General features: G+C 40.1%; 1 protein-coding gene across 4 annotated transcripts in view; it reads right to left on the reverse strand.

Annotated features, from left to right (window-relative positions):
* The window catches only part of SLC9A7 (solute carrier family 9 member A7), a 164,213-nt gene that overhangs the window by 77,781 nt on the left and 71,594 nt on the right, over nucleotides 1-14,838 (reverse strand). For all 4 annotated transcript variants that reach the window (XM_081567091.1, XM_081567090.1, XM_081567092.1 and 1 more), the window contains exons 2-3: nucleotides 8,634-8,833; nucleotides 4,985-5,062 (exon numbers count right to left, since the gene is read on the reverse strand). In XM_081567091.1, coding sequence (XP_081423217.1) covers nucleotides 4,985-5,062; nucleotides 8,634-8,833 — 278 coding nt within the window. The remainder of the gene's footprint in view (nucleotides 1-4,984; nucleotides 5,063-8,633; nucleotides 8,834-14,838) is intronic.

The raw sequence follows: 14,838 nt of genomic DNA on the forward strand, positions 1-14,838 counted from the left end.
AATCATTCTCAAGAGAGGGGGTTGTAAAAGTTACTTTACATATCAGAAGGGAAGAGAGTTGTAAATGGCTGCTGTTCACCGTATGGAATTTCCATACGAATGAGATACATGAATTTCTATTATCCCCGAAAGCCAGCTTGCCAGCTCTCTGGCACCTGTATTCAGGTGCTGTTAAGGAACATAGAATTCACGCAAGACTGAAAACAGCACACAGGAAGCCTCCTGTTAAATGTATCCTGACACAAAAACTGTGAGCCTTTAAAAGTTCCATCAAGTGCTTAAACCAGAGAGGGAACACATCAAGGACAAGACATGAGACCAATGAAACCCATGCAGAGTACCCAGGAGCAAAATTTTAATCCTAGATATGCTTTCCCTTGCCACTTGGCTTTCTTTTTGTAATCATTCCCATGGTTGGTTTGAATATGTTAAGTACATCTGTATTTATGTTATTAGCCAAAGCAGAAAATTAGAAATGTAAATCCACTACCAAAAATGCATTCATGGTATATTCTAACATCACCACACACCGTACACAAAAATTACCTATCACCAATCATATCAGCTGATGTGAACTAGAATTTTAATGCACCTTGAAAAGGTATTATATGCCACTCATTTGTATATCATTATACTTAGTACTTAACTACATACTTCATACTTTACAAAGTACTTTCACATACATTAGCTCATTCAATTTTCACAACAATTCCATCATGAAAGTGTTCCTTGGACCATTATATGAGAGACATCTAAGGCTCAAAAGTGGGATGTGAGTTGCCTGAAGTCACATGTCCACCACACTAAAGCACCAGAACTGGAAACCAGGTCTGCTGATCCCAGGGCACTGTACCACATCCTTTTAGGGAGGAAGAACAGAAGGTGTCTCATGGAATCCTATATCTTTCATCTTCTAATTTGGCCTTAATAGTTCACGGTCATGTGTGGGTCACAGAAACATGACTGGTTTAGTCTCTCCCTTACTTTTCCCTTTCCATTATAGAATGGCAAAAAGAAAGAAAAGGAGATGGCATGCCCTGGTAATGCCCTTAAGAATATAACCTAAAACAGACCAAGATTTTCAATGAAAATCTACCTTGGCATCCCAGTTGTACCATTCTAAGTCTTATGTTCCTACTCCTTGGGAAACCTTATCATCTTCCATTTCCCTGAAAAATTTTAACATGATGTGTGTGTGTGTTTGCTGGGGGAAATTCACAAAACATGAAAGACTCTACAGGCAAATTCTTTCCCTGTTAATGCCCTGTAGGCAAACTGAGTGGTAGCACAAAATCAAAGCTAAGGCCATGGTACTTTTTTCAAGTCAGAAAAAGAAAGACCCACGTCTGAATGACAACTACATGTACATAGGTCAAGGGGTATGAATCTGTTTACATATTAGCAGTCAACTGGTGAAACACTTATTACACATTTTAACTGAAAACATTTAATCGTAGATGGCAACTACCTAAGAACCAACTATTTATGTGCCTGATCAAAAAGGAAGAGACTAAACTAATAGCTAATAATAACCTTTAAGACTAGCATTTCAAAAACAACTTAAATTGGTAACTGGCAAAGCCTATTGTTTGTTTTTTTTCTTCTGAGAAAATGAAGCGGACAAAGAAAAGGCTATGCAAACACTAAGGTGGTTTTCTTCAGCCATTACAGTGGCTTTAACAACCAATGATTTGGTTTCATTTTCAAGCAACTATGACCTTGATTATACATTAAGATGTTATTTAAAATACCAAATTCTTCATCACCCATTTGATCTGAGGAGCGGTTCCCAAATTCTTCATTTAATTAAAGAATAACGTCATTTATATATGTAAGATCATCTATTTGTTACATGTCAACAGCTGACATACAGATTCTGGTTACTTTGGCAACCTCATAAATTACTCAGAAAAAGGATACTTTTAAAAAGTTTTATTTTTTTAATTTATGGCTCTGCAGTGTCTTTGTTGCTGTGAGGGTGTTTCTCTAGTTGTGGTGAGCAGGGGCTACTCTCTAGTTGCAGTACACGGGCTTCTCATTGTGGTGGCTTCTCTTGTTGTGGAGCATGGGCTCTAGGGTGTGGGGGCTTCAGCAGTTGAGGCATGCAGGCTCACTATTTGTGGTTCCACGGCTCTAGATCATGGGCTCAATAGTTGTGGTGCACAGGCTTAGTTTCTCTGCAGAATGTGGGATCTTCCTGGATCAAGGATCAAACCTGTGTCTCTTGCATTGGCAAGTGGATTCTTTACCACTGAGCCACCAAGGAAGCCCAAAGATACATTTTTTGTACAGAAAACTTAAATCTGGAGACAGTGTAACACAGAGGAATAAGAACAATCTTAGTTCCTCCAGTCAGACAGACAGGTCATAACCTTGACTCAGTCCTGAACCATCTACATAACCTCACATGTCACTTGAGTTTGACATCCTCATCAGTATTAATCAAATGCAGGACATTCTCTACATGTCTGTGAGTGTACATATGTGTGCTGGGCTGGTGTGCAGAAACACAGCCATCCATTGTGGAGAGGGAACTTAAGTTCTATCCCTTCTCCCTGAAGATGATGCAGTAAGGAAGGACCATGTGATCTCTAAAGGGAGAGATGGGCTTGGCCCTGACTTGCAGCCTTGACCCTCTTATGAAAAGTGGGGGAGCACTATTGCTCCCATAGTCTCTATGCTATGAGCAACAGAGGCAGCCTTTGGCAGGACCAGCAATTCCTAGGATCTTTCCATTTCAGCCTCCCTGCCTGTGACTGTGACCAACCTGATGGCTAAAGGGCACATGTCTTCAATTTATGAGGTCAGTAGTAAGGAGCACTATTACCAAGGACTAACCTTTATCATTCAACATGCACTACCAGGAACTTTGGGTCATAAATTGATCATTCAGTTGCCAATTAGCTCCTTGTGTCTATTTATAAATGAGTTGGAAACCTGGGGGAGAAATGGTATGAGGTAATCTACCACCCTCACATTCTTACAGTTTCTATGATGATTAGAAATAATGTATGTAAAAACAGAAGTAAAGGATATTTGCAAAGTTCCTTATATCAGATGCTCTATAAATAACTGTATTTGTGTGGGTTGGAAATAGTTTAAAAACCTTTTGAAAATTGCAGAGTTGCTTTGACAGAAGAACTGGCCTAATGGGGAGGCACTTTCTCATAAAATCAGTTGGGATTGTTTCCTCCTCTATGTTCTGAAAAATTTTGTGTAGGATTGGTATTATTTCTTTTTTAAATGCTAAATAGAATTCACCAATGAAGCCATCTGAGCTTGTATAAAGGTTTTTAACTATGAACACAATTTATTTCATTAATATAGGACTGTTCAAATTTTCCTTCTCTTCTTGGGTCAGTTTTGGTAATTTGTACCTTTCAAGAAATTTGTCCATTTGTCCATTTCATCTGGATTGTCAAATTTATTTGTACAAAGTTGTTCATATTACACTCTTATTGTCCTCTTAATGTGTAAAGGGTCTGTAGCAATGTCACCTCTTTCATTCTTGATATAGGTAATTTGTTTCTTTCCTCTTTTTTTTTTTTAACCTCGATTGATCTATCTAGAGATTTATCAACTTGGAAGGCATCCTCTACTTTCTAAGGATGTTACTGAGCTTTATTGGCAGTCAACATCTCTCTTTTCTACACTCATTGAAAAGGTTTCCTTTAGTCCCCTTTCAGAAAGACAGCTGAAACAAGTTCCTTGGCTGTTATCTGAAGTAGGCCTTTTTGGAAACTAAATTTTCAAAGAATAGTCCCAAAGTGGGGGAGGAAGGCAACCACTCACACTATTTATAAAGGTATTTAGTATTTTAAACATTTAGAGGCTTAGACCCAATCTTGCTGCTGAGCACAATGACCCTCCCTCAATAATGACAGATTTTTAAAAAGTTTTTATTTTTGTTTTTTCTAGTTTTTGGCCACACCCTCTGGCATGTGGGACACTAGTTCCCCAACCAGGGCTTGGACCCATGTCCTCTGCATTGGAAGGCAGAGTCTTAATCACTGGACCACTGTAGAAGTCCCAGTAATGATATATTTTTTTTAATTTTTAATTTTGGAGTAATTATAGATTCACAGAAGTTGCAAAAATAGTGTAGCGAGGTCCTGTGGTACCTTCACTGGTTATACCTCAAATAATTGTACTACAATATCAAAATCAGGAAGCTGATATTGGTACAACATCAGTGTGCATGATGTGTGCATAATTCTATGTCATTTTATCACATGTGTAGAGTCTTATAACCACCACTGCAATCAAGATGCAGAACTGTTCCACTTTCATGAAGATTTCCCTCATGCTATCCCATTTATAGTCACAGTCACCCACTTCTTTTCCCCACCATCCCTAACCACTGGCAACCACTAATTTGTTCTCCATTCCTATAATTTTTTCATTTCTAGAATGCTATATAAGTGAAACCAATAGTATGTGACCTTTTGAGACTGGATTTTTGCACTCAGCATAATGCATTTGAGATCCATCCAGGCTGTTTTGTGTATTAGTGGTTTGTTCCACTTTATTACTGAGTAGTATCCCATGGTATGGATGTTTGTTTAACCATTTACCTATCATGGGACATTGTTTGTTTCCAGTTCTGGACTATTACAAATAAAGTTGCTATGAATAATTATGTACAATGTTTTGTGTAAATAGAAGTTTTCATTTCTCTTGGATAAATCCTCAGAATTAAGATCTCTGGGCCAAATGGTTATTTCAACTTTAGTTTTATAAGAAACTGCAAAAGTGTTTTCCAGAGTGGCTGTACCATTTTACTTTCCTAACAGCAATGGATGAGAGTTCTGGACTTTAAAACAGAAATGAGTCACTGATGATGATGAATCAGCTGCTGTCTCTGAGTGGGTACAGAACATAGTAATAAGCAATCCGGGAGAAGGAAAAAAACTAGAAAATTGTGCAGGTAACTTAACACAGAGATTCCCAAGCTTTAAAAAATACTGTAAAAAAAATCCCTTACCTTCTTTAAACTGTACCCAGCATGGAAAATAATTGGAGGCAGCAGAATGTTGAAAAAGACCTCTGGATCAAATGTTACCTAAGAGTTAAAAAAAAAGCAATTTTTGTTTAATACTAATTGGTGCCATATTATTTCCTTAATATTATAAGCCACTGACTAAAGTTTGAACATTTTCAAAAATGACATAAATGTGAAAAATCACACAGGAGAGAAGCCACAGCTCCCATGAACACTGGTCTGTTCTTCTCCATACAGCACTTTTGTGCTCTACTCTTGATGGGTTGTCAAATATGTATTAAGACACAACAATTCAGTGCAATTTTGAGAACCAACAGAAAGCTTCTGGTCAATGTTCTTAAACAACAAAAGAAAACATCTTTATTTTTATTAAACTGTTATAAAAGTTCAACTACAATAAAAGGTGCAGGCATGATTCTTTACTAATTTTCTGCATCCTACAACCCAATGATTTATAGATATAATTTTAATGAATTTAAGTCTCTTTTGACTGACAGTCATTTGTGATATGTGATGTGGCCTAGAGCAAAGTTTCCAGTGGTACTAATGGCTTCCTGAACATCAACAGAAATTTATCAACTCTTTCAGTTCAGTCACTCAATTATGCTCGACTCTTTGCAACCCCAGGGACTGCAGCACGCCAGGCCTCCCTGTCCATCACCAACTCCCAGAGATTACTTAAACTCATGTCCATCAACTCGGTGATGCCATCCAACCATCTCATCCTCTGTCATCCCCTTCTCCTCCCGCCTTCAATCTTTCCCAACATCAGGGTCTTTTCCAATGAGTCAATTCTTCACATCAGGTGGCCAAAGTATTGAAGTTTCAACTTCAGCATCAGTCCTTCCAATGAATATTCAGGCCTGATTTCCCTTAGGATCAACTGGTTGGATCTCCTTGCAGTCCAAGGACTCTCAAGAGTCTTCTCCAACACCACAGTTCAAAAGCATCAATTCTTTGGTGCTCAGCTTTCCTTATAGTCCAACCCTCACATCCATACATGAGTACTGGAAAAACCATAGCCTTGACCAGATGGACTTTTGTTGGCAAAGTAATGTCTCTGCGTTTTAATATGCTGTCTAGGTTGGTCATAGCTTTTCTTCCTAAGAGCAAGCATCTTTTAATTTCATGGCTGCAGTCACCATCTGCAGTGATTTTGGAGCCCCCCCCCAAAAAATAAAGTCTGTCACTGTTTCTATTGTTTCCCTTTCTATTTGCCATGAAGTGATGGGAATGGATGCCATGGTCTTAGTGTTCTGAATGTTGATTTTTTTTTAATAAATTTATTTATTTTAGTTGGGTGCTAATTACTCTACAATATTGTAGTGGTTTTTGCCATACATTGACATGAATCAGCCATGGGTTTACATGTGTTCCCCATCCTGAACCCCCCTCCCACCTCCCTCCCCATCCCAAATTTTAAGCCAACTTTTTCACTCTCCTCTTTCACTTTCATCAAGAGGCTCTTTAGTTCTTCTTCACTTTCTGCCATAAGGGTGCTGTCATCTGCATATCTGAGGTTATTGATATTTCTCCTGGCAATCTTGATTCCAACTTGTGCTTCATCCAGCCTGGCATTTCGCATGATATACTCTGCATATAAGTTAAATTAGCAGGGTGACAATATACAGCCTTGACGTACTCTTTTCCTATTTGGAACCAGTCTGTTGTTCCATGTCCACTTCTAACTGTTGCTTCTTGACCTGCATACAGATTTCTCAGGAGGCAGGTCAGGTGGTCTGGTATTCCCATCTCTTTAAGAATTTTTCAGAGTTTGTTGCGATCCACATAGTCAAAGGCTTTGGCATAATCAATAAAGCAGAAATAGATGTTTTTCTGGAACTCTCTTGCTTTTTTGATGATCCAATGGATGTTGGCAATTTGATCTCTGGTTCCTCTTCCTTTTCTAAATCCAGCTTGAGCATCTGGAATTTCACAGTTCATGTACTAAGGAGACTAAAATTACCTGTAGGCAATCAGGGAAACTGGGCTTCCCTAGTAGCTCAGCCAGTAAGGAATCCACCTGCAATGCAGGAGACCCTGGTTCAATCCCTGGGTTGGGAAGATCCCCTGGAGGAGGGCATGGCAACCCATTCCAGTATTCTTGCCTGGAGAATCTGCATGGACAGAGGAGCCTGCCAGGCTACAGACCCAACTGAGAAACTAAGCACAGCACAGCACAATCAGGGAAATCACTGTGAAAGTATTAACAAAGCCTTATGACATCCAGAAAAGTATTAAACATTCTATAAAGCCTCCTAACCCTTTTAATGAATTTGCTCATGTTTGTAACTGGCTCTTATTTCAATTAATTATTTTAAATCTTCATTCTAATTATTAAATGTTTAATAATTATTTAATAATTCTATTATTAAATTAGCATTTCACATTAGAAACTGAAACTGTTAATTAGCCTAATTCACAGTATGTTTTAATTCAAATTATGTTTTATTCTATCTTCTTGCTAAAGATAAAAGTAGTCTGAAAAGCAGAGAATATCAGAATGAGAAGGGGCCTTGGACAATATCTATCCAATATGAGGACACTGGGGCCACTCGGGGCCAAAGAGTTTGTGACTTGCTGGAAGTCTCCAAACCCAGAAATGTATGAATCAGCACAAGAGTTCCCTGACACCCACTCCAATCTTCTGCATCAACCAAGCTGCCTCAACAAGCCCTTCAACTGACAACAATAATCTTAGCTGTTTGTTCTCCCAACTTTGCTTTATGTGGGAAAAGTTTAAAAAGGAGGGATCTGAATATATGTTTTTCTAAAGATAACAGAGTAAAAGTCAACCTCATCTTCTATTATGAAACTCAAAGATGGAAATGGGCTGGGGTCCTTCCCCTTTCCCCCACATCCTCTCTAGTATGAAGGACTTGGGTGGCCATTTCAAAACAGTCATTAGTGTGGTATTTACACTGGATATCTTTCTCAGTTGCATTTAATTTCACAAATGTTTATGGAAATCCTATGCATTCTTATGAAGGGTTGAGAGCAAAGATCTCACTACAGAGAGATGATGGGCATGTTTAATGTTCCAGGTTGAGAATAATTTTCTTTAAGGATTATGGCAGATCCAGAGAACAATAATTTTTGGAATGCCAGCTACACTCTATGACCGCAATCACCAATTGCAGTCAATAAATTGGGAAATGTAAATTGTAGAATATGGTAAAAAGAATCATGAAGAACTAAGAATACCTTCTAAATACTGAATATACAAGCTAAAAGAAAAATGAGAAACCAATCTTATTTTAAGAAAGAAACAATCTCATCCCTAAACCATAACAAGGATAAGAAACATAGTCAAGAAGAGATGGGAGTTGGAGAGAGGAGCTGAGTGGGGATGTACAAGCGCAGTGCACCACTGGTGGCCCACGTCAGTCTGACAAAGCTAAAATGCTCAAGTTCAAATCTGGTTCCTTCTCTTCATCACAGTCCAAAAGCTTCCTACCCAAACTGAGAGCCAGGAATGTTACTGATGTTCTAGGAGTTTGAAAATATTTTTCTTCACAAGGTCAAGGCAGAATTGGAAAATCAAATACCACATCAGTCGTTTTTAATTAAATAAAGCAGTAAGAGTTTTGCATTAAAAAACAAAGACCATGTCAGGACCACAACAGCTCACCTTCCTCAGCATGTCGTTCTGCTCTACACTGTTGACCTTGCCGGGGCTGATTTCTCCTTTCAGGGTGTATTCAAAGAACTTCCCACTGACATTCACTAATAAGGTGCTGAAGGCCCTGTCTTCCTGAGTGCAGCTGAGTGACTTGTCACGACCACTGGTGGCAGTGGTGCCATACCTCAGGATCACCCCGACGATGAGCCCTGAAACACAGTGGAAGAAAACATCAGGCCTGTGGAAGGACAGAGAGATTATTTTTTGAAGGCCAAGGAGAGGGTGTATATTTTAGGAACAAATCTACAGTCCTTCAGAAGGGTTAGGCATCCATCTCTTCTGGTTAGGGTCCCTCAGCCACCAGGAGCACAAGGTAGGCCAGTACCTTTCAGGGTTATGATGGTGCTCTTAGTATTTGGAACCACTGATCGTGTCTCACATCTCAGGATTTTGTGGGAGGAAGATGTGTGATAAGAGGCAAAGTTGTTTTCTGCTCAGCAGAACCACTGAGCTCTTTGATTTCTACCAGCAGCATCCATCAGGCCATCCACCAGCAAGGACAAGGCCTCGAGAATTTCTAGTTGCTACAAAAGCAACTTATTTTGCCACACACCAGAGGAAGGGAAGAAAAGAAAAGAAAGGCTTTTGCTTAGGTCATTTCAAGTACTGGATATCATGGAGAAAATAATTATATCCCTTAGGGAGCCAAACACCACAGTGTAAATTTTCAGTCATGATTCAGCGACTGGAGAGCTGGCTTCTTGGGGCTGCAGCATTGACACAGCTAGCATAATTAGCTGCAAGTCTTTCCATCACATTCTGTTCTTAGTAGGGTTGTCCCTTTAGGAGGAAACAAAAACAGCAAAACTGTGTGTGAGCATTTAACCCCAAGAGTTATAAAGAAATGTTGCTCCCCTGGTCCTGGACATCAGTCACACATGCCCAAGTAAAAGTGAGTGAAATGTGAAAAAAAACCACAAATAACCACAAGACACTTTCTATAATTCTCTCTTAGGAAAATTTCAGATTTCTCTTTAAATTCAGTTCTTTGTTAGAAATATTAAGAGAGAGAATGGTGCAATGCTCCTCCCACCTCATTTTGCCATTAAAGGAGAAAGTTACATGAGAAAAAGAAAGAACAATGTTTACTATATCCCATGTATAATGTGCTTCCCTGGTGGTAAAGAGTGCTTCAGATGGTAAAGAGTCTGCCTGCAGTGCAAAAGACCCGGGTTTGATCCCTGGGTCAGGAAGATTCCCTGGAGAAGGAAATGGCAACCCACTCCAGTATTGTTGCCTGGAAAATCTCATGGACAGAGGAGCCCAGCGGACTACAGTTCATGGGATCACAAAGAGTCGGACACAACTGAGCAACTTCACTTCGCCTCACTTCATGTATAATGTTCTACAATGTCTCTTATCACCAAGACATATAAGAACTCACAAAACATTGTTGAAGAACAAATAATACATAAAATCCAGAAAGATATAGTTCTTTAAGTCACACTCTGTGTTCTGTGTCTACTGTTTTATTATTGCTGTTGTTATTATTAATATTAAAGACTTGTTCTAACATACTTGAACTTTGTGAAAAAATAAAGTTGCAAATTTTTACTGCAAATTTAAAATGAGGTTCTTAAAAATTTCAGCTTGAGACCCTGGTCTCTACCATCCAGAATGTACACACATGGTGTATATTTGGCAGTCAAATAGACTAGAAACCTGGGCAATCTTTTTGTCTGGCTTGGCTGTGCCAACTCTCAGGAAAATTTGTCATAAAAGCACTCCAGAAGGGGCCTTTGTCATCTTCACTTTCATTGTGTCCACCTGTACAACCAAGGTCGTTTACTTTCTTAAACTATTTTGGGGACTGAACCTTCTAGATTTTGTGAAGGTTGCATCCTCTGTACTCTCTTGTGCAGGAGGCTCTTGTATGTTTTTGGTGTGAGTCACTATTAAGGTACATCTCATCAATGGCCAGAGGATGGATTCTTTAAACTGGTGAAACTTCTAAATTGGAAAATTTTTAGCTCTCATTATAAACAGGCATTTTATTGGTACCTATGAAAAACAAATTAGATCATGGATAAAAACCACTGAATTGTTAATTCAGTTCAGTTCAGTCGCTCAGTCGTGTCCGACTCTTTGGGACCCCATGAATGGCAGCACACCAGTCCTCCCTGGCCATCACCAACTCCTGGAGTCTACACAAACTCATGTCCATCGAGTCGGTGATGCCATCCAGCCATCTCATCCTCTGTCGTCCCCTTCTCCTCCCACCCCCAATCCTTCCCAGCATCAGGATCTTTTCCAATGAGTCAACTCTTCGCATGAGGTGGCCAAAGTATTGGAGTTTCAGCTTCAACATCAGTCCTTCCAATGAACACCCAGGGCTGATCTCCTTTAGGATGGACTGGTTGGATCTCCTTGCAGTCCAAGAGAGTCTTCTCCAACACCACAGTTCAAAAGCATCAATTCTTTGGCACTCAGCTTTCTTCACAGTCCAACTCTCACATCCATACATGACTAATGGAAAAACCATAGCCTTGAGTAGATGGACCTTTGGTGGCAAAGTAATGTCTCTGCTTTTTAACGTGCTACCTACATTGGTCCTAACTTTCCAACCAAGGAGTAAGCGTCTTTTAATTTCATGGCTGCAAGCACCACCAGCAGTGATTTTGGAGCCCAAAAGAATAAAGTCTGACACTGTTTCCACTGTTTCCCCATCCATTTCCCATGAAGTGATGGGACCAGACGCCATGATCTTAGTTTTCTGAATGTTGAGCTTTAAGCCAGCTTTTTCACTCTCCTCTCTCACTTTCATCAAGAGGCTTTTTAGTTCCTCTTCACTTTCTGTCATAAGGGTGGTGTCATCTGCATATCTGAGGTTACTGATATTTCTCCCAGCAACCTTGATTCCAGCTTGTGCTTCTTCCAGCCCAGCGTTCCTCATGATGCACTCTGCATATAAGTTAAATAAGCAGGGTGACAATATACAGCCTTGACGTACTCATTTTCCTATTTGGAACCAGTCTGTTGTTCCATGTCCACTTCTAACTGTTACTTCCTGACCTGCATACAGGTTTCTCAAGAGACAGGTCAGATGGTCTGGTATTCCCATCTCTTTCAGAATTTTCCACAGTTTATTGTGATCCACATAGTCAAAGGCTTTGGCATAGTCAATAAAGCAGAAATAGAGGTTTTTATGGAACTCTCTTGCTTTTTCAATGATCCAGCGGATGTTGGCAATTTGATCTCTGGTTCCTCTGCCTTTTCTAAAACCAGCTTGAACATCTGGAAGTTCATGGTTCATGTATTGCTGAAGCCTGGCTTGGAGAATTTTGAGCATTACTTTACTAGCGTGTGAGATGAGTGCAATTGTGTGGTAGTTTGAGCATTCTTTGGCATTGCCTTTCTTTGGGATTGGAATGAAAACTGACCTTTTCCAGTCCTGTGGCCACTGCTGAGTTTTCCAGATTTGCTGGCATATTGAGTGCAGCACTTTCACCACATCATCTTTCAGGATTTGAAATAGCTCAACTGGAATTTCATCACCTCCACTAGCCTTGTTTGTAGTGATGCTTTCTAAGGCCCACTTGACTTCACATTCCATGATGTCTGGCTCTAGGTGAGTGATCACACCATCATGATTATCTGGGTCGTGAAGATCTTTTTTGTACAGTTCTTCTGTGTATTCTTGCCACCTCTTCCTAATATCACCTGCTTCTGTTAGGTCCAAACCATTTCTGTCCTTTATCGAGCCCATCTTTGCATGAAATGTTCCCTTGGTATCTCTAATTTTCTTGAAGAGATCTCTAGTCTTTCCCATTCTGTTGTTTTCCTCTATTTCTTTGAACTGATCGCTGAGGAAGGATTTCTTATCTCTCCTTGCTATTCTTTGGAACTCTGCATTCAAATGGGTATATCTTCCTTTTCTCCTTTGCTTTTCACTTCTCTTCCTTTCACAGCTATTTGTAAGGCCTCCTCTGCTGCTGCTGCTGCTGCTGCTAAGTCGCTTCAGTCGTGTCTGACTCTGTGCGACCCCATGGACTGCAGCCCACCAGGCTCCCCCGTCCCTGGGATTCTCCAGGCAAGAACACTGGAGTGGGTTGCCATTTCCTTCTCCAGTGCATGAACAGGAAAAGTGAAAGCGAAGTCGCTCAGTCGTGTCCGACTCTTAGCGACCCCATGGACTGTAGCCTACCACGCTCCTCCATCCATGGGATTTTCCAGGCAAGAGTACTGGAGTAGGGTGCCATTGCCTTCTCCGAAGGCGTCCTCAGACAGCCATTTTGCTTTTTTGCATTTCTTTTCCATGGGGATGGTCTTGATCCCTGTCTCCTATACAATGTCACGAACCTCCGTCCACAGTTCATCAGGCACTCTGTCTATCAGATCTAGTCCCTTAAATCTATTTCTCACTTCCACTGTATAATCATAAGGGATTTGATTTAGGTCATACCTGAATGGTCTAGTGGTTTTCCCTACTTTCTTCAATTTAAATCTAAATTTGGCAATAAGCAGTTCATGATCCGAGCCACAGTCTCCTCCCGGTCTTGTTTTTGCTGACTGTATAGAGCTTCTCCATCTTTGGCTGCAAAGAATATAATCAATCTGATTTCGGTGTTGACCATCTGGTGATGTCCATGTGTAGAGTCTTCTCTTGTGTTGTTGTAAGAGGGTGTTTGCTATGACCAGTGCGTTCTCTTGGCAAAACTCTAATTAGGTCGATTGATTAACAGGAATATAAGAACCTAAGAAAAACTATTTAGATTTCTTTATAACAAAGGATAAAAATCTTTAGATGGTTATCAAGAAATAAGATAAAGAAAATAGATATTAATGGGATTAAAACAAAATGTTTTGATACAACACTACTGGACAGCCCTATATTGAGGTCACAGGACAAAAATCTCTCAAGTTGACCAAGCCCCATAGCAACTGTCACCATGAGCCCTCCTGACCTAAATTAGCCTGTTCCCTGACTTCATATTAGGCAAAATATTCACCATATAGCTTTCTGATCAATCACCTAATGCCACCTTTCCAGCAGGAATTTTCTTCATCTTGAGGCTATAAAATTGACCACTAGCCTGTGAAATGGGTTGGCTCTCCCTGGTCTGTCAGGAAGTCAGCTGCTATGTTTGCAGCACCCTTCACTATCTTTGTTCTTTGTTCTCAGTAAACTCACTCTCTTCTGAAATACTTTGTGTCTGGAAATTCTTTTCTAAGCCACACACAGACCACAACAACTATCTAATGTTGGATGGGCCAGAAGGACCCTGCCTACTGGTCCCCAACATTAAAGTGCCCCAAACAGTTCAGTTCAGTCGCTCAGTCATGTCTGCCTCTTTGTGACCCCATGGACTGCAGCACACCAGGCTTCCCTGTCCATCACCAACTCCTGGAGCTTTCTCAAACTCATGTCCATCAAGTCAGTGATGCCATCCAACCATCTCATCCTCTGTCATCCCCTTCTCCTCCTGCCGTCAATCTTTCCCAGCATCAAGGTCTTTTCCAATGAGTCAGTGCTTCACATCAGGTGGCCAAAGTATTGGAGTTTCAGCTTCAGCATCAGTCTTTCCAATACACACACACACACACACACACACACACACACACACACACATGCTTTTAACCCAACTGTAAGTCAATTTTTACCCGATGTGTGACCAGGCCTCTGACAAAATTAATGATGATTACACATCTTGAGGTGGTCAATCATACATTTAACTCTATATAGAATTAATTGTAATAGTGCAACTCTAGATTTGGGAAGAAGCAACAAGGAAAATACTTCCTGGATCATAATAGACTAGCAAAACAGAACATCCAGAGAATTTTAGGTTATCAACAGGGCTTAATCCAAAACTTAGCACATTGAGCAGCCTCTCAACAGAATTCTCATTTGATCTAGGAATTAGCCTTCCTAGCACCATGGAGCAAATTGGTCAAGAAATGCCTACTAAAACTTGGTCTAATTTACATCCAACAGGAGGTGCTGTGAACAACAACAACAAAATGTTGTCTGCAATTCTAGTAAACAAAGAATATTTCAGACCAAAGAAACCACCACCACCACCCCTCAAGGTGCACCCTGGGGAGAAGTTAGATGGAGAAAAATAGGCTATGTGTCTTGATAGTTAAGATGCATATCAAAAGAATAATTTCAATGAGCCCAGACTCTTACATCTTCACATACATAGATAAGCAT

The sequence above is a fragment of the Giraffa tippelskirchi genome, chromosome X, assembly GCF_054371585.1.
Source record: "Giraffa tippelskirchi isolate mGirTip1 chromosome X, T2T-mGirTip1v1.2.pri, whole genome shotgun sequence".
In the NCBI taxonomy this organism is placed as follows: Eukaryota; Metazoa; Chordata; class Mammalia; order Artiodactyla; family Giraffidae; genus Giraffa; species Giraffa tippelskirchi.